The following is a 25,917-nucleotide window of genomic DNA, read 5'->3' on the forward strand; positions in this document are numbered from 1 at the left end:
TATTAATACCATTTTTGTGCCCAGGTAGATCATGTTCAATTCCATATGGCCACAGTTGCTGAAGGGGCAGTATCCACAGCATCACATTCCAGAATAGTTTCTCCATTGGATGAGGAACCCAAGTATCATAAAATTATGTCTGAAACTACAACACACTATCCCCTGGTGCAGAGAGTTCCATTGAGAAAGATAAGAAATGTGACTGTGAATATTATTACCTCCCCCAGTTTACTTGAAAATACCACTGTTCAAGAAGTGGAGGAGTTGCTCCCAGAAAAGTTTTTTGAGAGGCTAAAATCTCTGAGAAACAAAGTGTTTAATCTGGCTGAAAAAATAGAAAAGATGAGGTCAGGTGGAGATGTAAGTTACTTAATAAATGAGCTTCAAGATGATTCAAAGCCCCTAATCCACTTATATAATATCTTGAAAGGTGGATCATATGGTGCTGTGAACACCACAGAGGATATGCCCCAACTTGGTTACATGGGATATAAAACTGATCTTTCATCATTATCTATGCATGAAGAGAATATAAATTCTTCTGTTAGAACTGATGGCCAGGATTCATTTATTCAAATGATTAATTTCTTTAGACATAAACAGACAGAAAGAAATGATGGCCCTCAAGTAGGTAAAAATATGTCTAATACTGTTTCATCACAAACTAATGAAACTGATAATGTATTTGGGGTGACGGTGCAGGATAATGGTAGTACGAATCTGCCAAGACAAGTTGATAAACTAAGAGAATTTTTGATAAAGGTGAATGCTAGTCAAAAGGGCGATGAGGATATGTTTTTGAGACCCAACAGTGAAGACTTGAACCTGACTCTGGATTCCCTTTGGGAGCTGCTGCTGCAACAGAACAAGCTTTACAGAAACATAAATATCTCACAAGGTAAGTTGTTTACTTCTGCTATGTTGACATCCACCGGTGACATTGGTTAAGGGAAGTTGTATAATAATTTAAAGCCAGTAGTTTGTGATATACAGTGGTATTCTAATAGCTACCAATTTTTCATTTACTGTAATGACTTCATAAGTTTCAGTACAATAGCCACCAGACACACTATCTCCATGTTGATCCTATTAGTTTTCTCTGTAAACCTTTGAATGGATGCTGCCATAATTGTCTAATTTTTATAAGCCATATAATATGGGTACATATAATTTTTACCTGTGCAGTAATAGTTATTCCATATAGGATACAAATTGTCAGCACATTTGACAGTATTATTTTCATTAATTAGGGTACCTGGCATAGTTTTAACCTGGGAGAATCCATAAATATTCTTGTAATACTGAAGTTAATTAATTAATTTCATATTAATTGGCAAAATGCAGAATACAGTAACACAATGTTCATATTGGTTAATTCTTGGAATTCTAAACTTGAAATTTATACAACAAAATTCTCTGAATTCCCCTTTTGCAGAAATCTTATTCTTGATTTATTTTTTTTATAATTAGGTATCCCTGAAGGGTCTCACCCTTTTAAGTGGTTGCCTAGATTTTTTTTTTCTTGCTCCAAAGTTTTCATTTATAACCTGAGAATAACTCATCAGAATGGCTTAAATTTTCAATCCTGGTACAGTGTAACTAAGGCAAGATTTATACAGCTGTTGGCATGTGCAGATGCCCTCTGGTCAATGGTACATAGATATTTCAGATTTTGGTTTCTGTATGGTAACTTGAGAAAGTCTCTTTTAATAGGCTTCAAGCTTTCTGCACTGGTGTATCCTAAATAAGGAGGGCTGGCATTGTTACCATAAGTGTGTAGATATCAATTTGTCAATTTTGTGTTCTAAATTGGTTTAGTATTTTTTTTTGTGAAAGAGCTAAGCATGCCCCCTTTGAACTACTGTAATTTTTAACCCCTTCACTGTCAGAACCCTCAAAATTAAAAGTGCTGATAATGTCAGGAATTAAAAAAAATATCTTCTGAAATGGCAGAGAATCTTTTTCTGAAGGTAATGATACTGAGAATACAAAATTTGATGGAAAACTTATAGAATTATACAGGTACAATGTTGGCACTCTGTGGACAATTTACAAATCAGCGATTTTTGCCTACTTTAGGTCAATTCTGTTACTTGATTTGACCAAACTCTTAGCTGTTTCAATAATATGCTTTCCTCTGACTAGTACATGCTCATTTTACTATCAGAACTACCCTACAGAGTGCACAGAATTCGGTAATTTGGCCAATTTCATAAAAATTAAAAATTCCATTTTAAAAATTAGTCCAAAATGAATACAGCTTCTCCTCACTTAGCGACATACTTGTTACCGATGACTCAGACTTATGACGGGCTCTCAGACCAGTATGCATACCTAAATAATGTACATTAGAGCTGATTCCCTCTATTCTGTTTATTACAATATACAGTACACTACTGTATAAGTATTTAAAAATACAGTATACAGTGGAACCTCTACTTATGAGTTTAATCCTTTCCGTGACCTTGCTCGCATCTGGATTTGCTCGTTTGCAGAGTCAATTTTCCTCATTTAAATTAACTGAAATGGAATGAATCCAGTCCCGTGGAATTCAGGCACAAAATAATACTTCAATAATTTTCCAAATATCAACTCTATGGCTTATACAGTGGACCCCCGGTTAACGATATTTTTTCACTCCAGAAGTATGTTCAGGTGCCAGTACTGACCGAATTTGTTCCCATAAGAAATATTGTGAAGTAGATTAGTCCATTTCAGACCCCCAAACATACACATACAAACGCACTTACATAAATACACTTACATAATTGGTCGCATTCGGAGGTAATCGTTATGTGGGGGTCCACTGTATATCTTATCACAATTCAGCTCATATGACATAATAAACAACATAAATAGCATAGAAACCTGATATACTCTAGAATGAATAAAATGTCATTCGTGTAGTGATATTGGTGGCGGACAAGAGTTTGTCAGGAGACAGGACAAAATACTCTTGAATAATTTTGCTAAGATCAACTCTACAGCTTATTTATCTATCACAGTTTATCTGATATGACATAAACAATATAAATAACATAGAAACTTGATATATACTCTAGAATGAATAAAATACGTCATTATGTGACAGGTGGAGGCGGCCACAACCGCTCCCGCATTGTTGAGGTAATCACTGCCATCTAGTGACAGCCTTCTGAAGCCATCTATTATTATAATTATTATTATTATATAGTACATTATTATTATACATTTATTATTATATGTACAGTGGACCCCCGCATAGCGACCTTAATCCATGCAAGGGCTGGTTGTTATGCGAAATGTTCGGTATGCGAATGAATTTTCCCCATAAGAAATAATGGAAATCAAATTAATCCGTGCAAGACACCCAAAAGTATGAAAAAAAAAAAAATTTTACCACATGAAATGATAATTTTAATACACACAAACTGAAAAAGGCATGCACAATTACATGACACTTACTTTTATTGAAGATCTGGTGATGATTGATGGGATGGGAGGAGGGGAGAGAGAGTGTTAGTGTTTAGAAGGGGAATCCCCTTCCATTAAGACTTGAGGTGTCGAGTCCTTTTCTGGGGTTACTTCCCTTCTTCTTTTAATGCCACTAGGACCAGCTTCAGAGTCACTGGACTTCTTTCGCACAACATATCTGTCCATAGTGGCCTGTACCTCTCGTTCCTTTATGACTTCCCTAAAGTGTTTCACAACATTGTCAGTGTACAGGTTGCCAACACGGCTTGCAATAGCTGTGTGAGGGTGATTTTCATCCATGAAGGTTTGCACTTCAAGCCACTTTGCACAGATTTCCTTAATCTTTGTAGTAGGCAACTTCTTCAATTTCTCTCTCCCCTCCTCTGAACCAGTTTCCTCAGGTCTGGCCTCTTGCTGTTGAAGTTGATCTATCAGCTCATCAGTGGTTAGTTCTTCATTGTCCTCCTCCACCAACTCTTCCACATCATCCCCACTAACCTCCAACCCTAAGGACTTTCCCAATGCCACAATGGATTCCTCAACTGGCATAATCCTCTCAGGGTTAGCCTCAAACCCTTCAAAATCCCTTTTGTCTACACATTCTGGCCACAGTTTCTTCCAAGCAGAGTTCAAGGTCTTCTTAGTCACTCCCTCCCAAGCCTTACCTATAAGGTTTACACAATTGAGGATATTAAAGTGATCTCTCCAAAAGTCTCTTAGAGTCAGTTGAGTTTCTGAGGTCACTACAAAGCACCTTTCAAACAGAGCTTTTGTGTACAGTTTTTTGAAGTTTGCAATAACCTGCTGGTCCATGGGCTGCAGGAGAGGAGTGGTATTAGGAGGCAAAAACTTCACCTTAATGAATTTCATGTCCCCATAAAGTCGCTCTGCCACGTCTGTAGGATGACCAGGGGCATTGTCTAACACCAGGAGGCACTTAAGTTCTAATTTCTTTTCAGTTGGGTAATCTTTCACATTGGGGGCAAATGCATGGTGTAACCAGTCATAGAAAAAGTCCCTAGTGACCCATGCCTTACTGTTTGCCCTCCACAGCACACACAAATTCTCCTTGAGGACATTCTTTTGCCTGAACGGTCTGGGAGTTTCAGAGTGATACACTAATAAAGGCTTCACTTTGCAATCACCAGTAGCATTGGGACACATCAACAAAGTAAGCCTGTCTTTCATAGGCTTATGTCCTGGGAGTGCCTTTTCCTCCTGAGTAATGTAGGTCCTGCTTGGCATTTTCTTCCAAAACAGGCCTGTTTCATCACAATTAAACACTTGTTCAGGTTTCAGTCCTTCACTTTCTATGTACTCCTTGAATTCCTGCACATATTTTTCAGCTGCTTTGTGGTCCGAACTGGCAGCCTCACCATGCCTTATCACACTATGTATGCCACTACGCTTCTTAAATCTCTCAAACCAACCTTTGCTGGCCTTAAATTCACTCACATCATCACTAGTTGCAGGCATTTTTTTAATTAAATCCTCATGCAACTTCCTAGCCTTTTCGCTTATGATCGCTTGAGAAACGCTATCTCCTGCTAGCTGTTTTTCATTTATCCACACCAATAAGAGTCTCTCAACATCTTCCATCACTTGCGATCTCTGTTTCGAAAACACAGTTAAACCTTTGGCAAGAACAGCTTCCTTGATTGCCTTTCTGTTGCCCACAATAGTAGAGATGGTTGATTTGGGTTTCTTGTACAACCTGACCAGGTCGGCGACACGCACTCCACTTTCATACTTATCAATGATCTCTTTCTTCATCTCTATTGGAATTCTCACCCTTATTGCTGTAGGGTTGGAACTAGAAGCTTTCTTGGGGCCCATGGTCACTTATTTTCCAGATAAAGCACCGAAAACACTGTAATACGAAATATTCCGATTGTATGCTTGGATGTTACCGCGGAGGCTGGCTGGTAAACAATGCCACCGGCGGAACATATGAGGCTGGCTCAGGCCGCACATTGGACGCGTCTCGGACAAAGGGCAGTGAGCGGGTTTTTGGGCGGTATGCGAGGCAAAATTTTTGCGATCAAAGTGACCAGTATGCGGATTGTACGGTATGCGATGCGTACGGTATGCGGGGGCCCACTGTATTTTATTATTAAATTATATTATTATACTTTTTTTTTTTTTTTTTACAAGTTGGCCGTCTCCCACCAAGGCAGGGTGACCCAAAAAGAAAGAAAATGCTCAAAAAGAAAATACTTTCATCATCATTCAACACTTTCACCTCATACATAATCACTGTTTTTGCAGAGGTGCCCAGAACACAACAGTTTAGAAGCATATACGTATAAAGATACACAACATTTGCCTCCAAACTGCCTATTAATATCCCAAACCCTTCCTTTAACCCTTTGTCTGTTTTGGTCGTAGGTCTTACACGCCACTGTTTCTGACATATTTATACACGCAAATTCTAGCCTAGCGGCTTCAAGCAGGAGAAAGCTAGTAGGCCCATATGTGGGAGAATGGGTCTCCATCGTCAGTGTGCACCATATAAAAAAAATTGGGGAGCCAGTGGTGCAGTGTGGGAATGCCATTTCAGTCCTCCTTTTTCAGCATCCCTAGCGGTGAGAAATATGTGACTCCCCAGCAAATCTGGGACTCTTCTCTTCCCAAGTGATGCTTTAACACAGATGAAAGTGTCAGTGCAGATCAATTTCATGGTTTTGAGGAGTTTGAGACCAAAAGCAATGCCCAGGATACCAGAAGAATGAAGGAGGAAGAGAAAGACAAAGAGGAGAAGGAGGAGAAGGAGGAGGAGAAGGAGGAGGAGGAGGAGGAGAAGGAGGAGGAGGAGAAGGAGGAGAAGGAGGAGGAGAAGGAGGAGGAGGAGAAGGAGGAGAAGGAGGAGGAGAAGGAGGAGGAGGAGGAGGAGAAGGAGGAGGAGGAGAAGGAGGAGGAGAAGGAGGAGGAGGAGAAGGAGGAGGAGAAGGAGGAGGAGAAGGAGGAGGAGGAGGAGGAGGAGGAGGAGGAGGAGGAGGAGGAGGAGGAGAAGAAGGAGGAGAAGGAGGAGGAGGAGGAGAAGAAGGAGGAGGAGGAGGAGAAGGAGGAGGAGGAGAAGGAGGAGGAGGAGGAGTAGAAGGAGTAGAAGGAGGAGGAGGAGAAGGAGGAGGAGGAAAAGGAGGAGAAGGAGGAGAAGAAGGAGAAAGAGGAGGAGAAGGAGGAGGAGGAGGAGGATTAGGAGGAGGAGGAGTAGGAGGAGGAGGAGAAGTAGAAGGAGAAGGAGAAGTAGGAGGAGGAGGAGAAGTAGAAGGAGAAGTAGGAGGAGGAGGAGGAAGAGGAGGAGGAGGAAGAGGAGGAGGAGGAAGAGGAGAAGGAGGAAGAGCAGAAGGAAGAAGAGGAGAAGGAAGAAGAGGAGGAGGGGAGAGGGAGGAGATGGAGGGGGAGAAGGAGGAGGAGAAGGAGGAGGAGGAGAAGGAGGAGGAGGAGAAGGAGGAGGAAGAGGAGGAGGAGGAAGAAGAGAAGGAGGAGGAAGAGAAGGAGGAGGAAGAGAAGGAGGAGGAAGAGGAGGAGGAGGAGGAGGAGGAAGAGAAGGAGGAGGAGGAGGAGGAGAAGGAGGAGGAAGAGAAGGAGGGGGAGGAGAAGGAGGAAGAGGAGGATGAGGAAGATAAAGAGGAGGAAGAGGAGGAGGAGGAAGAGAAGGAGGAGGAAGAGAAGGAGGAGGAAGAGAAGGAGGAGAAAGAGGAGGAGGAGGAGGAGAAAGATGAGGAGGAGGAGAAAGAGGAGGAGGAGGAGAAAGGAGGAGAAAAAGAATAGGTAATAATAATAATAAGTTCCCTTGAAGCATGATAAACAAAGTCCACCCCTGACAGTGACATGATAAGCTGAGATAACATCTGATAAGAGTTGACGTTTGATGAGCACACATGAGGGTAGGGGAGGGTGCAGCTGATAAGAAAAGATTAGAGGTGACGTTTGATGAGCATCACCCACACTGTTTTCGCTGGTATACAAACATGTCTGTCTATTTGTCTCTGTCAAGCTCCCTGTCTATCCATCTAGCTCTCTCTCAGAGAGAGCCACAAGACTGCGTCATCACGTTTACTCACATCTTCCAGCAGAGTATAGCACTTTGTCTGGATTTTTTGGGTTATCCTAGGTAATTTACACTATATATATTTGTATTTATGAGTACCTGTGAGACAGAGATAGACAGACAGATAGAAAGAGAGACACATTGAAAGAGATAGAATGAGTGAGAAAGATAATTAGATAGAATGGAGGGGAAGCAGCATCCGACCCCATTGTTTTGACAGGCGGTAGGGGGAGTGAGTAATGAGACAATGTCATTTTCACAACTGCCGACCCCTGACACAAAACAATTATGCCCCCCCCCACACACACGAGAGGCATTAAACTACAGACCTGTATCACTAACGTGTATAGTATGCAAAGTCATGGAGATCATCAGGAGAGTGGTAGAGCACCTGGAAAGAAACAAGTGTATAATTGACAACCAGCACGGTTTCAGGGAAGGAAAATCCTGTGTCACAAACCTACTGGAGTTTTATGACAAGGTGACAGAAGTAAGACAAGAGAGAGAGGGGTGGATTGACTGCATTTTTTTGGACTGCAAGAAGGCCTTCGACACAGTTCCTCACAAGAGGTTACTGCAAAAGCTAGAAGATCAGGCATACATAACAGGAAAGGCACTGCAATGGATCAGAGAATACCTGACAGGGAGGCAACAATGAGTCATGGTACGTGATGAGGTGTTAGAGTGGGCGCCTGTGACAAGCGGGGCTCCACAGGGGTCAGTCCTAGGACCTGTGCTGTTTTTGGTATATGTGAATGACATAACGGAAGGGATAGACTCAGAAGTATCCTTGTTTGCAGATGATGTGAAGTTAATGAGAAGAATCAAATTGGACGAGGATCAGGCAGGACTACAAAGAGACCTGGACAGGCTACAAGCCTGGTTCAACAACTGGCTCCTTGAGTTTAACCCTGCCAAATGCAAAGTCATGAAGATTGGGGAAGGGCAAAGAAGACCACAGACACAATATAGTCTAGATGGCCAAAGACTGCAAACCTCACTCAAGGAAAAAGATCTGGGGGTGAGTATAACACCGACCATATCTCCTGAGGCGCACATCAATCAGATAACTGCTGCAGCATATGGGCATCTGGCAAACCTACGGATAGCATTTTGATACCTCAGTAAGGAATCGTTCAAGACTCTGTATACCATTTATGTCAGGCCCATACTGGAGTATGCAGCACCAGTTTGGAATCCACACCTGGTCAAGCACGTCAAGAAATTAGAGAAAGTGCAAAGGTTTGCAACAAGACTAGTCCCAGAGCTAAGGGGATTATCCTACGAAGAAAGGTTGAGGGAAATTGGCCTGACGAGACTGGAGGACAGGAGGGTCAGGGGAGACATGATAATGACATATAAAATACTGTGCGGAATAGACAAGGTGGACAAAGACAGGATGTTCCAGAGATGGGACACACAAACAAGAGGTCACAATTGGAAGTTGAAGACTCGGATGAATCAAAGGAATGTTAGGAAGTACAGTGGAACCTCAAATATCAAACTTTCTTCGGTCCAGAAGGCTGTTCAAGTGCCGCTACCAAACGAATTTATTCTCATCAGGAATAATGTAAATTAGATTAGTCCATTTCAGACCCTCAAAAATACACTTATAAAAGCACTTACAAAAATACACTTAAATAATTGGTTGAGTTGGGAGCAGTTCGATTTTTGAGGTTCCACTGTACGTATTTCTTCAGTCATAGAGTAGTCAAGCCGTGGAATAGCCTAGAAAGTGACGTAGTGGAGGCGGGAACCATACATAGTTTTAAGGCGAGGTTTGATAAAGCTCATGGAGCAGGGAGAGAGAGGACCTAGTAGCAATCAGTGAAGAGGCGGAGCCAGGAGCTATGACTTGACCCCTGCAACCACAAATAGGCGAGTACAAATAGGTGAGAATGAACACACACACACACACACACACACACACACACACACACACACACACACACACACACAAGGCAACTGAACAATCCAAACCAACCATCACACACCAATCCCTCTGTTCCCACCCCCTGCACCACAGTTACAGTATTAGAACAGAAGTTGAAGGTTTGGTACACAAATGCAGATGGATTAACGAATAAACATGAGGAATGGCAAGAAAGAATCAATGAGAAGTCCCCAGACATCATAGCAGTTACAGAAACAAAACTCACGGAGACAGTAACAGATGCAATCTTCCCACCAGGATACCAGATCATGAGGAAAGATAGAAGGGGCAGGGGGGGAGGTGGGGTTGCTCTGCTCGTAAAAAACAGATGGAAATTCGAGAAAATGGAAGGCATAGATTAGACGGGAGAAAGAGACTACAGTGGACCCTTAACCAGCGATGGCATCAATTAATGATAAATCTGACTAGCGATACATTTAAACGCAAAAATTTTGCCTCAACTAGCGCTTAAAAACCCGACGAGCGCTATTCGTTCCGTACCATACGCGTCCACTTTGGCCTGAGCGCGCCTCACTTGTCCCTTGGGTGTCAGTGTTTACAAGCCAGCCAGCCACCGCGGTCGCTTCCAAACATACAACAACTGGAACATTTCATATTATCACAGCCTTTGTAGTGATTGCACCTGCAAAATAAGTCACCAAGAAAGCTTCTAGTGCCAACCCTACAGCAAAAAGGGTGAGAATTACTATGGAGATGAAGAAAGAGATCATTGCTAAGTATGAAAGTGGAGTGCGTGTCTCTGAGCTGGTCAGGTTGTATAATAAACCCCAATCAACCATCGCTACTATTGTGGGTAAGAAAACGGCAATCAAGGAAGCTGTTCTTGCCAAAGGTGCAGCTACTGCTGCACCACAGTCAGCTGTTGTTGTTGCTGCACCAACATCAGCTGTATTACTTGAAGATGTGGAGAGAGTGTTGTTGGTGTGGCTTAACGTGAAACAATTACCGAGAAACGATTAACCCCGGAGGGTTAGCCACCCAGGATAACCCAAGAAAGTCAGTGCATCATCGAGGACTGTCTAACTTATTTCCATTGGGGGTCCTTAATCTTGTCCCCCAGGATTCGACCCACAACAGTTGACTAACACCCAGGTGAACAGGAAAAAATGCCTGGAACTAGTGCTCATATTGGTGAGGTTAGTGGGGAGGATGTGGAAGAGTTGGTGGAGGAGGACAATGAAGAACAAACCACTGATGAGCTGCTAGATCATCTTCAACAGTAAGAGGGCACACCTGAGGAAACTGCTTCGGAGGAGGGGAGAGAGAAATTGAAGAAGTTGCCTACTTCAAAGATTAAGGAAATGTGTCCAATGTGGCTTAAAGTGCAAACCTTTTTTGATGAAAATCACCCTCACACAGCTATTGCAAGCCTTGCTGGTGACTATTACACTGACAATGTTGTGAAACACTTTAGGATAAAGGAACGAGAGGTACAGGCCTCTATGGACAGATATGTTGTGCGACAGAAGTCCAGTGACTCTGAAGCTGGTCCTAGTGGCATTAAAAGAACAAGGGAAGTAACCCCAGAAAAAGACTTGCTGCCTCAAGTGCTAATGGAAGGGGATTCCCCTTCTAAACACTAAGACTCTCTCCTCCCATCCCATCAATCATCACCAGATCTTCAATAAAGGTAAGTGTCATGTAACTGTGCATGTCTTCTTCAGTTTGTGTGTATTAAAATTAATATTTCATGTGGTAAAAAATTTTTTTTTCAATACTTGGGGGTGTCTTGCACGGATTAATTTGATTTCCATTATTTCTTATGGGGAAAATTAACTTGATTAACGATGAGCTCTCAGGAACGGATTAATATCGCTGGTTGAGGGTCCACTGTACATAGTAGGTACACTTCAGTCTGGGGAACACAAAGTGGTCATTGCAGTGATGTATAATCCACCACAGAACTGCAGGAGGCCAAGAGAGGAATATGAAGAGAGCAACAGAGCAATGGTGGACACACTTGCTGAGGTGGCAAGAAGAGCTCACTCCAGCAGAGCAAAGTTGCTGGTTATGGGGGATTGCAACCACAGGGAGATTGACTGGGAAAACCTGGAGCCACATGGGGGTCCCGAAACATGGAGAGCCAAGATGTTGGACGTGGTGCTAGAAAACCTCATGCACCAACATGTTAAGGACACTACCAGAGTGAGAGGGGAGGATGAACCAACAAGATTGGACCTTGTGTTCACCCTGGGCAGCTCAGACATTGAGGACATCAAGTATAAGAGTACCCTAGGAGCTAGCGACCACGTGGTTCTGTGGTTTGAATACATAGTAGAACTGCAAGTGGAGAGAATAACAGGAGTTGAATGGGAAAAGCCTGACTATAAAAGAGGGGACTACATAGGGTTGAAGAACTTCCTGCGGGAGGTCCAGTGGGACAGAACTGGCAGGAAAGCCAGTAAATGAAATGATATAATATGTAACAACAAAATGCAAGGAGGCAGTGGAAAGTTTTATTCCCAAGGGCAATAGTAACAACGGGAAGACCAGAACGAGCCCCTGGTTTACCCGATGGTGTAAGGAGGCAAAAACAAAGTGCAATACAGAATGGAAAAAGTACAGAAGGCAGAGAACACACGAAAATAGGGAGATCAGTCGCAGAGCCAGGAATGAGTATGCACAGGTAAGGAGGGAGGCCCAGTGACAGTATGAAAATGACATAGCATCGAGAATCAAGACTGACCCGAAACTGTTGTATAGCCACATCAGGAGGAAGACAACAGTCAAAGACCAGGTGATCAGATTAAGGACAGAAGGGGGAGAACTCACAAGAAATGACCAGGAGGTATGTGAGGAGCTGAACAGGAGATTTAAGGAAGTTTTTACAGTATAGACAGGAAGGGCTGTGGGAAGACAGCACAGAAGGGAACATCAAGAGGGAATATACCAACAAGTGTTGGATGACATACGAACAACTGAGGAGGAAGTGAAGAAGCTCCTAAGTGACCTTGACACCTCAAAGGCGATGGGACCGGACAACATCTCCCCATGGGTCCTTAGAGAAGGAGCAGAGATGCTGTGCATGCCTCTAACCGCAATCTTCAACACATCCCTTGAAACTGGGCAACTACCTGAGAAATGGAAGACAGCTAATATAGTCCCCATATTTAAGAAAGGAAACAGAAACGAGGCACTAAACTACAGACCTGTGTCTCTGACATATATTGTGTGCAAAGTCATGGAGAAGATTATCAGGAGGAGAGTGGTCGAACACCTGGAAAGGAACAAGATTATAAATGAAAACCAGCATTGGTTCATGGAAGGCAAATCTTGTATCACAAACCTCCTGGAGTTTTATGACAAGGTAACAGAAGTAAGACACGAGAGAGAGGGGTGGGTGGATTGCGTTTTCCTAGAGTGCAGGAAGGCCTTTGACACAGTTCCCCACAAGAGATTAGTGCAGAAGCTGGAGGATCAGGCGCATGTAACAGGGAGGGCACTGCAATGGATCAGGGAATACCTGACAGGGAGGCAGCAATGAGTCATGGTACGTGAAGAGGTATCACAGTGGGCACCTGTGACAAGCGGGGTCCCACAGGGGTCAGTTCTAGGACCAGTGCTATTTTTTATATATGTGAACGACATGATCGAAGGAATAGACTCTGAAGTGTCCCTATTTGCAGATGATGTGAAGTTGATGAGAAGAATTAAATCGGATGAGGATGAGGCAGGACTGCAAAGAGACCTGGACAGGCTGGACGTGTGGTCCAGTAACTGGCTTCTCGAATTCAATCCAGCCAAATGCAAAGTCATGAAGATTGGGGAGGGGCAAAGAAGACCGCAGACAGAGTATAGGCTAGATAAGATAAGATAAGATAAGATTTCGTTCGGATTTTTAACCCCGGAGGGTTAGCCACCCAGGATAACCCAAGAAAGTCAGTGCGTCATCGAGGACTGTCTAACTTATTTCCATTGGGGTCCTTAATCTTGTCCCCCAGGATGCGACCCACACCAGTCGACTAACACCCAGGTACCTATTTGCTGCTAGGTGAACAGGACAACAGGTGTAAGGAAACGTGTCGGAATTTCCACCCGCCGGGAATCGAACCCGGGCCCTCCATGTGTGAAGCGGGAGCTTTAGCCACCAGGCCACCGGACAAAGACTACAGACCTCACTTAGGGAGAAACACCTTGGGGTGACCATAACACCGAGCACATCACCGGAGGCACACATCAACCAAATAACTGCTGCAGCATACGGGCGCCTGGCAAACCTGAGAATAGCGTTCCGATACCTTAATAAGGAATCGTTCAAGACACTGTACACTGTGTATGTTAGGCCCATACTGGAGTATGCAGCACCAGTCTGGAACCCACACCTGGTCAAGCACGTCAAGAAGTTAGAGAAAGTACAAAGGTTTGCAACAAGGCTAGTCCCAGAGCTCAGGGGAATGTCGTACGAGGAAAGGTTGAGGGAGATCGGACTGACGACACTGGAGGACAGAAGGGTCAGGGATGTTAGGAAGTATTTCTTCAGTCATAGAGTTGTCAGGAAGTGGAATAGCCTAGCAAGTGAAGTAGTGGAGGCAGGAACCATACATAGTTTTAAGAAGAGGTATGATACAGCTCAGGAAGCAGAGAGAGAGAGGACCTAGTAGCGATCAGTGAAGAGGCAGGGCCAGGAGCTAAGTCTCGACCCCTGCAACCACAATTAGGTGAGTACAATTAGGTGAGTACACACACACACGCCAACATACACACACGCCAACACACACACACACACGCCAACACACACACACACACACACGCCAACACACACACACACACATGCCAACACACACACACACACACATGCCAACACACACACACACACACACATGCCAACACACACACACACACACACATGCCAACACACACACATGCCAACACACACACATGCCAACACACACACATGCCAACACACACACATGCCAAACACACACACACACACACACACACACACACACACACACACACACACACACACACACACACACACACACACACACACACACACACACACACACCCCAACACACACACACACACACCCCAACACACACACACACACACGCCAACAAACACACACACACACACACGCCAACACACACGCCAACACACACACGCCAACACACACACACACACATGCCAACACACACACACACACACACACACACACACACACACACACACACACACACACACACATGCCAAACATGCCACACACACACACACACATGCCAACACACACACACACACACACACACACACATGCCAACACACACACACACATGCCAACACACACACACACACACACACACACACACACATGCCAACACACACACACACACACACACACACACACACACACACACACACACACACACACACACACACACACACACACACACACACACACACACACACACACACACACACACAGCTCCAGGCCCCTTGGAGCTAGCGATCATGTGGTTCTGAGTTTTGACTATATAGTAGAGTTACAAGTGGAGAAGGTAACAGGAACTGAAGGGGACAGGCCAAACTATAAAAGGGGGGACTACACAGGTATGAGAAACTTCCTGCAGGAGGTTCAGTGGGACAGAGAAATGGTAGGAAAATCAGTAAACGAGATGATGGAATATGTGGCAACAAAGTGCAAGGAGGCAGAGGAAAGTTTTGTTCCCAAGGGAAACAGAAATAATAGGAAGACCAAGACGAGTCCTTGGTTTACCCGAAGGTGTAGGGAGGCAAAAGCTAAGTGCAACAGAGAATGGAAAAGGTACAGGAGGCATAGGACCCAGGAAAACAAGGAGATTAGTAGAAGAGCCAGAAACGAGTATGCGCAGATAAGGAGGGAGGCCCAGAGACAGTATGAAAACGACATAGCATCGAAAGTCAAATCTGACCCGAAACTGCTGTATAGCCACATTAGGAAGAAGACAACAGTCAAGGACCAGGTGATAAGGCTGAGGAAAGAAGGTGGGGAACTCACAAGAAACGATCAAGAGGTATGTGAGGAGCTCAACACGAGATTTAAGGAAGTATTTACAGTAGAGACAGGAAGGACTCTGGGGGGACAGACCAGATGGGGACACCAACAAGGAATACACCAACAAGTGTTGGACGACATACATACAGATGAGGAGGAGGTGAAGAAACTGCTAAGGGACATCGATACCTCAAAGGCAATGGGACCGGACAACATCTCTCCATGGGTCCTTAGAGAGGGAGCAGATATGTTGTGCGTACCACTTACCACAATCTTCAACACATCCCTGGAAACTGGGCAACTACCTGAGGTATGGAAGACAGCAAATGTAGTTCCCATTTTCAAAAAAGGAGACAGAAAAGAGGCACTAAACTATAGACCTGTGTCATTGACGTGTATAGTATGCAAAATTATGGAGAAGATTATCAGGAGGAGAGTGGTGGAGCACCTGGAACGGAACAGGAGTATAAATGCCAACCAGCACGGATTCACGGAAGGCAAATCCTGTGTCACAAACCTTCTGGAGTTTTATGATAAAATAACAGAAGTAAGACAAGAGAGAGAGGGGTGGGTTGATTGCATCTTCTTGGACTGCAAGAAGGCCTTTGACACAGTTCCTCACAAGAGATTAGTGCAGAAGCTAGAGCATCAGGCGCATATAACAGGAAGGGCACTGCAATGGATCAGAGAATACCTGACAGGGAGGCAACAACGAGTCATGGTACGTAATGATGTATCACAGTGGGCACCTGTGACGAGCGGGGTCCCACAGGGGTCGGTCCTAGGACCAGTGCTATTTTTGGTATATGTGAACGACATGACGGAAGGGTTAGACTCAGAAGTGTCCCTGTTTGCAGATGATGTGAAGTTAATGAGGAGAATTAAATCTGATGAGGACCAGGCAGGACTTCAAAGAGACCTGGACAGACTGGACACCTGGTCCAGCAAATGGCTTCTCGAATTTAATCCTGCCAAATGCAAAGTCATGAAGATAGGGGAAGGGCACAGAAGACCACAGACAGAGTATAGGCTAGGTGGCCAAAGACTGCAAACCTCACTCAAGGAGAAAGATCTTGGGGTGAGTATAACACCGAGCATGTCTCCGGAAGCACACATCAATCAGATAACTGCTGCAGCATATGGGCGCCTGGCAAACCTGAGAACAGCATTCCGACACCTTAGTAAGGAATCATTCAAGACACTGTACACCGTGTATGTCAGGCCCATACTGGAGTATGCAGCACCTGTTTGGAACCCGCACTTGATAAAGCACGTCAAGAAACTAGAGAAAGTACAAAGGTTTGCAACAAGGTTAGTTCCAGAGCTAAGGGGAATGTCCTATGAAGAAAGATTAAGGGAAATCGGCCTGACGACACTGGAGGACAGGAGGGTCAGGGGAGACATGATAACGACATATAAAATACTGCGTGGAATAGACAAGGTGGACAAGGACAGGATGTTCCAGGGAGGGGACACAGAAACAAGAGGCCACAATTGGAAGTTGAAGACACAAATGAGTCAGAGAGATAGTAGGAAGTATTTCTTCAGTCATAGAGTTGTAAGGCAGTGGAATAGCCTAGAAAATGACGTAGTGGAGGCAGGAACCATACACAGTTTTAAGACGAGGTTTGATAAAGCTCATGGAGCGGGGAGAGAGAGGGTCTAGTAGCAACCGGTGAAGAGGCGGGGCCAGGAGCTAGGACTCGACCCCTGCAACCACAAATAGGTGAGTACAAATAGGTGAGTACAAATAGGTGAGTACACACACACACACACACACACACACACCAACACACACACACACACACGCCAACACACACACAACACCACACACACACACACACACACACACACACACACACAGAGGCGCTATGTGTACCCCTAACAACAATATTCAATACATCTATCGAAGCAGGGAGATTGCCTGAGGCATGCAAGACAGCAAATGTAGTCCCAATCTTTAAAAAAGGAGACAGACATGAAGCATTAAACTACAGACCCGTATCACTGACATGTAAAGTATGCAAAATCATGGAGAAGATTATCAGGAGAAGAGTGGTGGAACACCTAGAAAGGAATGATCTCATCAACAGCAGCCAACGTGGTTTCAGGGACGGGAAATCCTGTCACAAACCTACTGGAGTTCTATGACATGGTGACAGCAGTAAGACAAGAGAGAGAGGGGTGGGTGGATTGCATTTTCTTGGACTGCAAGAAGGCGTTTGACCCAGTTCCACACAAGAGATTGGTGCAAAAACTGGAGGACCAAGCAGGGATAACAGGGAAGGCACTACAATGGATCAGGGAATACTTGTCAGGAAGACAGCAGCGAGTCATGGTACGTGGCGAGGTGTCAGAGTGGGCACCTGTGACCAGCGGGGTCCCACAGGGGTCAGTCCTAGGACCAGTGCTGTTTCTGGTATTTGTGAACGACATGACGGAAGGAATAGACTCTGAGGTGTCCCTGTTTGCAGATGACGTGAAGTTGATGAGAAGAATTCACTCGATCGAAGACCAGGCAGAACTACAAAGGGATCTGGACAGGCTGCAGACCTGGTCCAGCAATTGGCTCCTGGAGTTCAATCCCACCAAGTGCGAAGTCATGAAGATTGGGGAAGGGCAAAGAAGACCGCAGACGGAGTATAGTCTAGGGGGCCAGAGACTACAAACCTCACTCAAGGAAAAAGATCTTGGGGTGAGTATAACACCAGGCACATCTCCTGAAGCGCACATCAATCAAATAACTGCTGCAGCATATGGGCGCCTAGCAAACCTCAGAACAGCATTCCGACATCTTAATAAGGAATCGTTCAGGACCCTGTACACCGTGTACGTTAGGCCCACATTGGAGTATGCGGCACCAGTTTGGAACCCACACCTAGCCAAGCACGTAAAGAAACTAGAGAAAGTGCAAAGGTTTGCAACAAGACTAGTGCCAGAGCTAAGAGGTATGTCCTACGAGGAGAGGTTAAGGGAAATCAACCTGACGACACTGGAGGACAGGAGAGATAGGGGGGACATAACGACATACAAAATACTGAGAGGAATTGACAAGGTGGACAAAGACAGGATGTTCCAGAGATTGGACACAGTAACAAGGGGACACAGTTGGAAGTTGAAGACACACATGAATCACAGGGATGTTAGGAAGTATTTCTTCAGCCACAGAGTAGTCAGTAAGTGGAATTGTTTGGGAAGCGATGTAGTGGAGGCAGGATCCATACATAGCTTTAAGCAGAGGTATGATAAAGCTCACGGTTCAGAGAGAGTGACCTAGTAGCGATCAGTGAAGAGGCAGGGCCAGGAGCTCGGACTCGACCCCCGCAACCTCAACTAGGTGAGTACAACTAGTTGAGTGTACACACACACACACACACACACACACACACACACACACACACACACACACACACACACACACACACACACACACACAGGGGCCAGGAGCTCGGACTCTACCCCTGCATCCTCAACTAGGCGAGTAGACAAGACAAGACAAGCTTGCTGAATGAAGATAATAGCAGTTATATGAAAGTATCCAGTGACTATATATGTGTATATATATTATAGAAACCATAAGGAAGGAAGAAGGGAAGGCAGGAATGAAGGAAGGAAAAAAGTAAGGAAGGAATGACAAAGGAATGTAGGAAGGTAGGAAAGAAATGCAGGAAGGTAGGAAGGAAGGTAGGAAAGGAATGCAGGAAGGTAGAAAGTTAGGTAGGAAAGGAATGCAGGAAGGTAGTAAAGGAATGCAGGAAGGTAGGAAAGAAGGTAGGAAAGGAATGCAGGAAGGTAGGAGAGGAATGCAGGAAGGTAGGAAAGGAATGCAGGAAGGTAGGAAGGAAGGAATAATGACACACGACCATTTACCTAGGATAACTACATAACACAACTGCCTGCTAATACTTTGAAGAAAACTGCTCAGACGAGGTGTTTTGTCTTTACACATAAAAAAAAAGTCCACAAAAATGCACACACACTCCTTTTATGTGTGAGGAGTGTAAAACACCATTGTGTACGAAAACATGTTTCAAAGAGTTCCACAAGGTGCAGACTTCTAGGAACATGTCCAGTGACTGTACATTGGTATATATATATTATAGAACAATAGTAATAAACAGTTTTTTGTGTTGTTTGTTTTGTAAACAAGTTTCGTAAGCAATATATTGATAATTATGTTTGTGTGCTTATTGTGTTGTATACAACGAGTGTATATATGTACATTGCACCTTACTTTGGTCTCACAGGCCACATAATTTATGTGAAAAATAAAATAGTGAAAAAAATAACAAACCTTCAAATACAAGTAAACCAAAGTTTACGGGGTGAGTGGCAGTCGCCGCTGTTGCCATAAGCAGCTCATTTTCCGCAAACTTCACACCTCTATATCTCGGTAAGTACCAATGGCAAAAAAAAATTTTTTTTTGACTAAAACAATCAGAAAAATATTCTTAACATTTTCATAAGAAAAAACATTTTTTTTTTTCGAATTTTGTGACATAGAATGACAGTTCCAGAAAGGGGCCTGCGACAGTCAAAGGGTTAAAGTGCAGGCATTGTACTTCCCATTTCCAGTACTCAAGTCTGGCTATATAAAAATAACCGGTTTCCCTGAATCCCTTCACTAAATATTACCCTGCTCACACTCCAACAGATCATCAGGTCCCAAATACCATTCATCTCCATTCACCTCTATCTAACATGCTCACGCATGCTTGCTGGAAGTCCAAGCCCCTCACCCACAAAACCTCCTTTACCCCCCTCCCTCCATCGTTTTTGAGGATGACCCCTACCCTGCCTTCCTTCCCCTACAGATTTATATGCTCTCCATGTCATTCTACTTTGATCCATTCTCTCTAAATGACCAAACTACCACCACAACCCATCTTCAGCGCTCTAATACTTTTATTAACTCCACACCTTCTCCTAATTTCCACACTCCGAATTCTCTGAGCTGGTCAGGTTGTATAATAAACCCCAATCAACCATCGCTACTATTGTGGGTAAGAAAACGACAATCAAGGAAGCTGTTCTTGCCAAAGGTGCAGCTGCTGCTGCACCACAGTCAGCTGTTGTTGTTACTGCACCACCATCAGCTGTATTACTCGAAGATGTGGAGAGAGTGTTGTTGGTGTGGCTTAACGTGAAACAATTACCGAGAAACGATTAACTCCGGAGGGTTAGCCACCCAGGATAACCCAAGAAAGTCAGTGCATCATCGAGGACTGTCTAACTTATTTCCATTGGGGGTCCTTAATCTTGTCCCCCAGGATGCGACCCACAACAGTTGACTAACACCCAGGTGAACAGGAAAAAATACCTGGAACTAGTGCTCATATTGGTGAGGTTAGTGGGGAGGATGTGGAAGAGTTGGTGGAGGAGGACAATGAAGAACAAACCACTGATGAGCTGCTAGATCATCTTCAACAGTAAGAGGCCACACCTGAGGAAACTGCTTCGGAGGAGGGGAGAGAGAAATTGACGAAGTTGCCTACTTCAAAGATTAAGGAAATGTGTGCAATGTGGCTTAAAGTGCAAACCTTTTTTTGATGAAAATCACCCTCACACAGCTATTGCAAGCCGTGCTGGTGACTATTACACTGACAATGTTGTGAAACACTTTAGGATAAAGGAACGAGAGGTACAGGCCTCTATGGACAGATATGTTGTGCGACAGAAGTCCAGTGACTCTGAAGCTGGTCCTAGTGGCAATAAAAGAACAAGGGAAGTAACCCCAGAAAAAGACTTGCTACCTCAAGTGCTAATGGAAGGGGATTCCCCTTCTAAACACTAAGAAGATCAACGCTCTCCCCTCCTCCCATCCCATCAATCATCACCAGATCTTCAATAAAGGTAAGTGTCATGTAACTGTGCATGTAATCTTCAGTTTGTGTGTATTAAAATTAATATTTCATGTGGTAAAATTTTTTTTTTTCAATACTTTTGGGTGTCTTGCACGGATTAATTTGATTTCCATTATTTCTTATGGGTAAAATTAACTTGACTAACGATAATTTTGACTAACGATGAGCTCTCAGGAACGGATTAATATCGCTGGTTGAGGGTCCACTGTATTACATATTATTATTATTATTATTATTATTATTATTATTATTATCATTACAATATAAATAATTTGTAATTTTTATTCAAACAAAAAATAAAAGATTTACTTTTATGCAGACTACTGCATTATTGTAATACAGTGGAACCTCAAAAATCGAACGTATCACATATCGAACGTTTCAAAAATAGGCCCATTTTTTCGGACAAACTGTGTCCCTATTATTGAATGCGCCCCTATTTTCGGACCGCCGGGTACGGGACCTGTCTGCTGCCCGCTCTGTCCGCATCCCCGCGCAGGCGCCGTGAGCAGTCTAGCTTTGTTTATGCTTGAGTGAACACTAACCTGCACTCTCATTCACGCATTTTACGATTATTTCCTTGTGTTTAGTGCTTGTGGGACTGTGAAATAAGTTGCCATGGGCCCAAAGAAACTTGCTAGTGGTACCCCTGTGGTAAAGAAAGTGAGAAACGCCATACCACCACTCTCATACAGAAGTATGAGAGTGGTGTGAGACTTGTTGAGGTTGTCAGGATGTATGGGCAAAACAAGTCGACCATTGGTTCTATCCTGTCAAAGAAAGAACAAATCAAGGAAGCTGATGTTGCGAAAGGTGTTAATATAGGGAGTGGATGAGGTGCCTTCTTCAAAGAGTAAGGAGATGTGTGCCAAGTGGAATGATGTTTAAATGTTTGTGTAGAAGTACCACCCTGAGCAAGCTGAAACAAGCCATCTTTGCAACAAGTTCAGTGACAGAACCATGTCCCATTTTAGGGAAATGTTGAAGAGGCGCCAGAAACAGAGGACTGTGGACAGTTATTTTGTGAGACAGGGGTCCAGTGATTCAAGCTGGTCCTAGTGGCATTAAAAGACAGAGAAGGGAAGTAACCCCAGAGAGGGCTTTATCTGAAGCCCTCATGGAGGGGGATTCTCCTTCCAAACACTAACCCCAACTCCCTCTCTCCTCCTCCCTATCTTCCAGATGCCATCACCAATCTTTAATAAAGGTAAGTAAAAATGTTATTTTATATGTATTACTATACATAATTAAACACTATAGTATTTGTTGTATGTAAAACTGTTATTAATCTCTGTAAAATGTATTTTTTGTGAATATTTTTGGGTTTCTGGAACGGATTAATTGTATTTCCATTATTTCTTATGGGAAATATTGCTTCGAATTTCAGACTTCTCGAATTTAGAACTAGCTCCTGGAACGGATTAAGTTCTATTTTTGAGGTTCCACTGTAGTTGTATAAATAATGTCAACCCATTCATGACTGCATATTGGAATGGAGATTGACGTCATTTGTTTACTCTTGAACATCGCCAACGAATCAAACGTTTATGCTACTTTGAGCTCAATTTCAAGGCACTTTTTGTCGTGAAACCAATCAAAATCATATTTATTTCTGTAATATATCTTCCATTCTATCAAATGAAACCAAAAAAACGAGAATACAACAATAAAAACCATACAAAAATACCTCTAAGGGGCGGCTAATGGCTGAGAAGTTAACTCCATTATTTATGGTGTGATTTCTTTCATTTTTAGTGTACTTTGAGAAGCATCTTTCCATCATACACTGCCCAAGTTTCAATAAGATAGTCCAACAAACAACTGAGATCCAATTCCCTAGATCAAGAGCAAGAGCCCCTCGCCACCGTCAAGGAACTTCCCTTGAGGTCCGCTTGTTTGTGGAAATTTTACTCTCGTATGGGAGCAAAAAATCAACCAAGCAACTGCTCGTATTTGGAAAAACTCGCATGTGGATGCACTCGCAAGTGAAGGTTTAACTGTACTAAAAATTATCACACCGGCCGATTCCCACCAAGGCAGGGTGGCCCGAAAAAGAAAAACTTTCACCATCATTCACTCCATCACTGTCTTGCCAGAAGGGTGCTTTACACTACAGTTTTTAAACTGCAACATTAACACCCCTCCTTCAGAGTGCAGGCACTGTACTTCCCATCTCCAGGACTCAAGTCCGGCCTGCCGGTTTCCCTGAATCCCTTCATAAATGTTACTTTGCTCACACTCCAACAGCACGTCAAGTATTAAAAACCATTTGTCTCCATTCACTCCTATCAAACACGCTCACGCATGCCTGCTGGAAGTCCAAGCCCCTCGCACACAAAACCTCCTTTACCCCCTCCCTCCAACCCTTCCTAGGCCGACCCCTACCCCGCCTTCCTTCCACTACAGACTGATACACTCTTGAAGTCATTCTGTTTCGCTCCATTCTCTCTACATGTCCGAACCACCTCAACAACCCTTCCTCAGCCCTCTGGACAACAGTTTTGGTAATCCCGCACCTCCTCCTAACTTCCAAACTACGAATTCTCTGCATTATATTCACACCACACATTGCCCTCAGACATGACATCTCCACTGCCTCCAGCCTTCTCCTCGCTGCAACATTCATCACCCACGCTTCACACCCATATAAGAGCGTTGGTAAAACTATACTCTCATACATTCCCCTCTTTGCCTCCAAGGACAAAGTTCTTTGTTTCCACAGACTCCTAAGTGCACCACTCACTCTTTTTCCCTCATCAATTCTATGATTCACCTCATCTTTCATAGACCCATCCGCTGACACGTCCACTCCCAAATATCTGAATACGTTCACCTCCTCCATACTCTCTCCCTCCAATCTGATATTCAATCTTTCATCACCTAATCTTTTTGTTATCCTCATAACCTTACTCTTTCCTGTATTCACCTTTAATTTTCTTCTTTTGCACACCCTACCAAATTCATCCACCAATCTCTGCAACTTCTCTTCAGAATCTCCCAAGAGCACAGTGTCATCAGCAAAGAGCAGCTGTGACAACTCCCACTTTGTGTGTGATTCTTTATCTTTTAACTCCACGCCTCTTGCCAAAACCCTCGCATTTACTTCTCTTACAACCCCATCTATAAATATATTAAACAACCACGGTGACATCACACATCCTTGTCTAAGGCCTACTTTTACTGGGAAAAAATTTCCCTCTTTCCTACATACTCTAACTTGAGCCTCACTATCCTCGTAAAAACTCTTCACTGCTTTCAGTAACCTACCTCCTACACCATACACTTGCAACATCTGCCACATTGCCCCCCTATCCACCCTGTCATACGCCTTTTCCAAATCCATAAATGCCACAAAGACCTCTTTAGCCTTATCTAAATACTGTTCACTTATATGTTTCACTGTAAACACCTGGTCCACACACCCCCTACCTTTCCTAAAGCCTCCTTGTTCATCTGCTATCCTATTCTCCGTCTTACTCTTAATTCTTTCAATTATAACTCTACCATACACTTTACCAGGTACACTCAACAGACTTATCCCCCTATAATTTTTGCACTCTCTTTTATCCCCTTTGCCTTTATACAAAGGAACTATGCATGCTCTCTGCCAATCCCTAGGTACCTTACCCTCTTCCATACATTTATTAAATAATTGCACCAACCACTCCAAAACTATATCCCCACCTGCTTTTAACATTTCTATCTTTATCCCATCAATCCCGGCTGCCTTACCCCCTTTCATTTTACCTACTGCCTCACGAACTTCCCCCACACTCACAACTGGCTCTTCCTCACTCCTACAAGATGTTATTCCTCCTTGCCCTATACACGAAATCACAGCTTCCCTATCTTCATCAACATTTAACAATTCCTCAAAATATTCCTTCCATCTTCCCAATACCTCTAACTCTCCATTTAATAACTCTCCTCTCCTATTTTTAACTGACAAATCCATTTGTTCTCTAGGCTTTCTTAACTTGTTAATCTCACTCCAAAACTTTTTCTTATTTTCAACAAAATTTGTTGATAACATCTCACCCACTCTCTCATTTGCTCTCTTTTTACATTGCTTCACCACTCTCTTAACTTCTCTCTTTTTCTCCATATACTCTTCCCTCCTTGCATCACTTCTACTTTGTAAAAACTTCTCATATGCTAACTTTTTCTCCCTTACTACTCTCTTTACATCATCATTCCACCAATCGCTCCTCTTCCCTCCTGCACCCACTTTCCTGTAACCACAAACTTCTGCTGAACACTCTAACACTACATTTTTAAACCTACCCCATACCTCTTCGACCCCATTGCCTATGCTCTCATTAGCCCATCTATCCTCCAATAGCTGTTTATATCTTACCCTAACTGCCTCCTCTTTTAGTTTATAAACCTTCACCTCTCTCTTCCCTGATGCTTCTATTCTCCTTGTATCCCATCTACCTTTTACTCTCAGTATAGCTACAACTAGAAAGTGATCTGATATATCTGTGGCCCCTCTATAAACATGTACATCCTGAAGTCTACTCAACAGTCTTTTATCTACCAATACATAATCCAACAAACTACTGTCATTTCGCCCTACATCATATCGTGTATACTTATTTATCCTCTTTTTCTTAAAAT

The 25,917-nt window shown here is 43.6% G+C and overlaps 1 protein-coding gene across 1 annotated transcript in view; it reads left to right on the forward strand.

Moving 5' to 3' along the window:
- The window catches only part of LOC128686625 (uncharacterized), a 53,314-nt gene that overhangs the window by 130 nt on the left and 27,267 nt on the right, over positions 1 to 25,917 (forward strand). Inside the window, exon 1 of the mRNA XM_070080125.1 lies at positions 1 to 898. This exon is cut by the window's left edge and continues 130 nt beyond it. Coding sequence (XP_069936226.1) covers positions 46 to 898 — 853 coding nt within the window. The 5' untranslated portion in view covers positions 1 to 45. The remainder of the gene's footprint in view (positions 899 to 25,917) is intronic.

The sequence above is a fragment of the Cherax quadricarinatus genome, unplaced genomic scaffold (assembly GCF_038502225.1).
Source record: "Cherax quadricarinatus isolate ZL_2023a unplaced genomic scaffold, ASM3850222v1 Contig157, whole genome shotgun sequence".
Taxonomy (NCBI): domain Eukaryota; kingdom Metazoa; phylum Arthropoda; class Malacostraca; order Decapoda; family Parastacidae; genus Cherax; species Cherax quadricarinatus.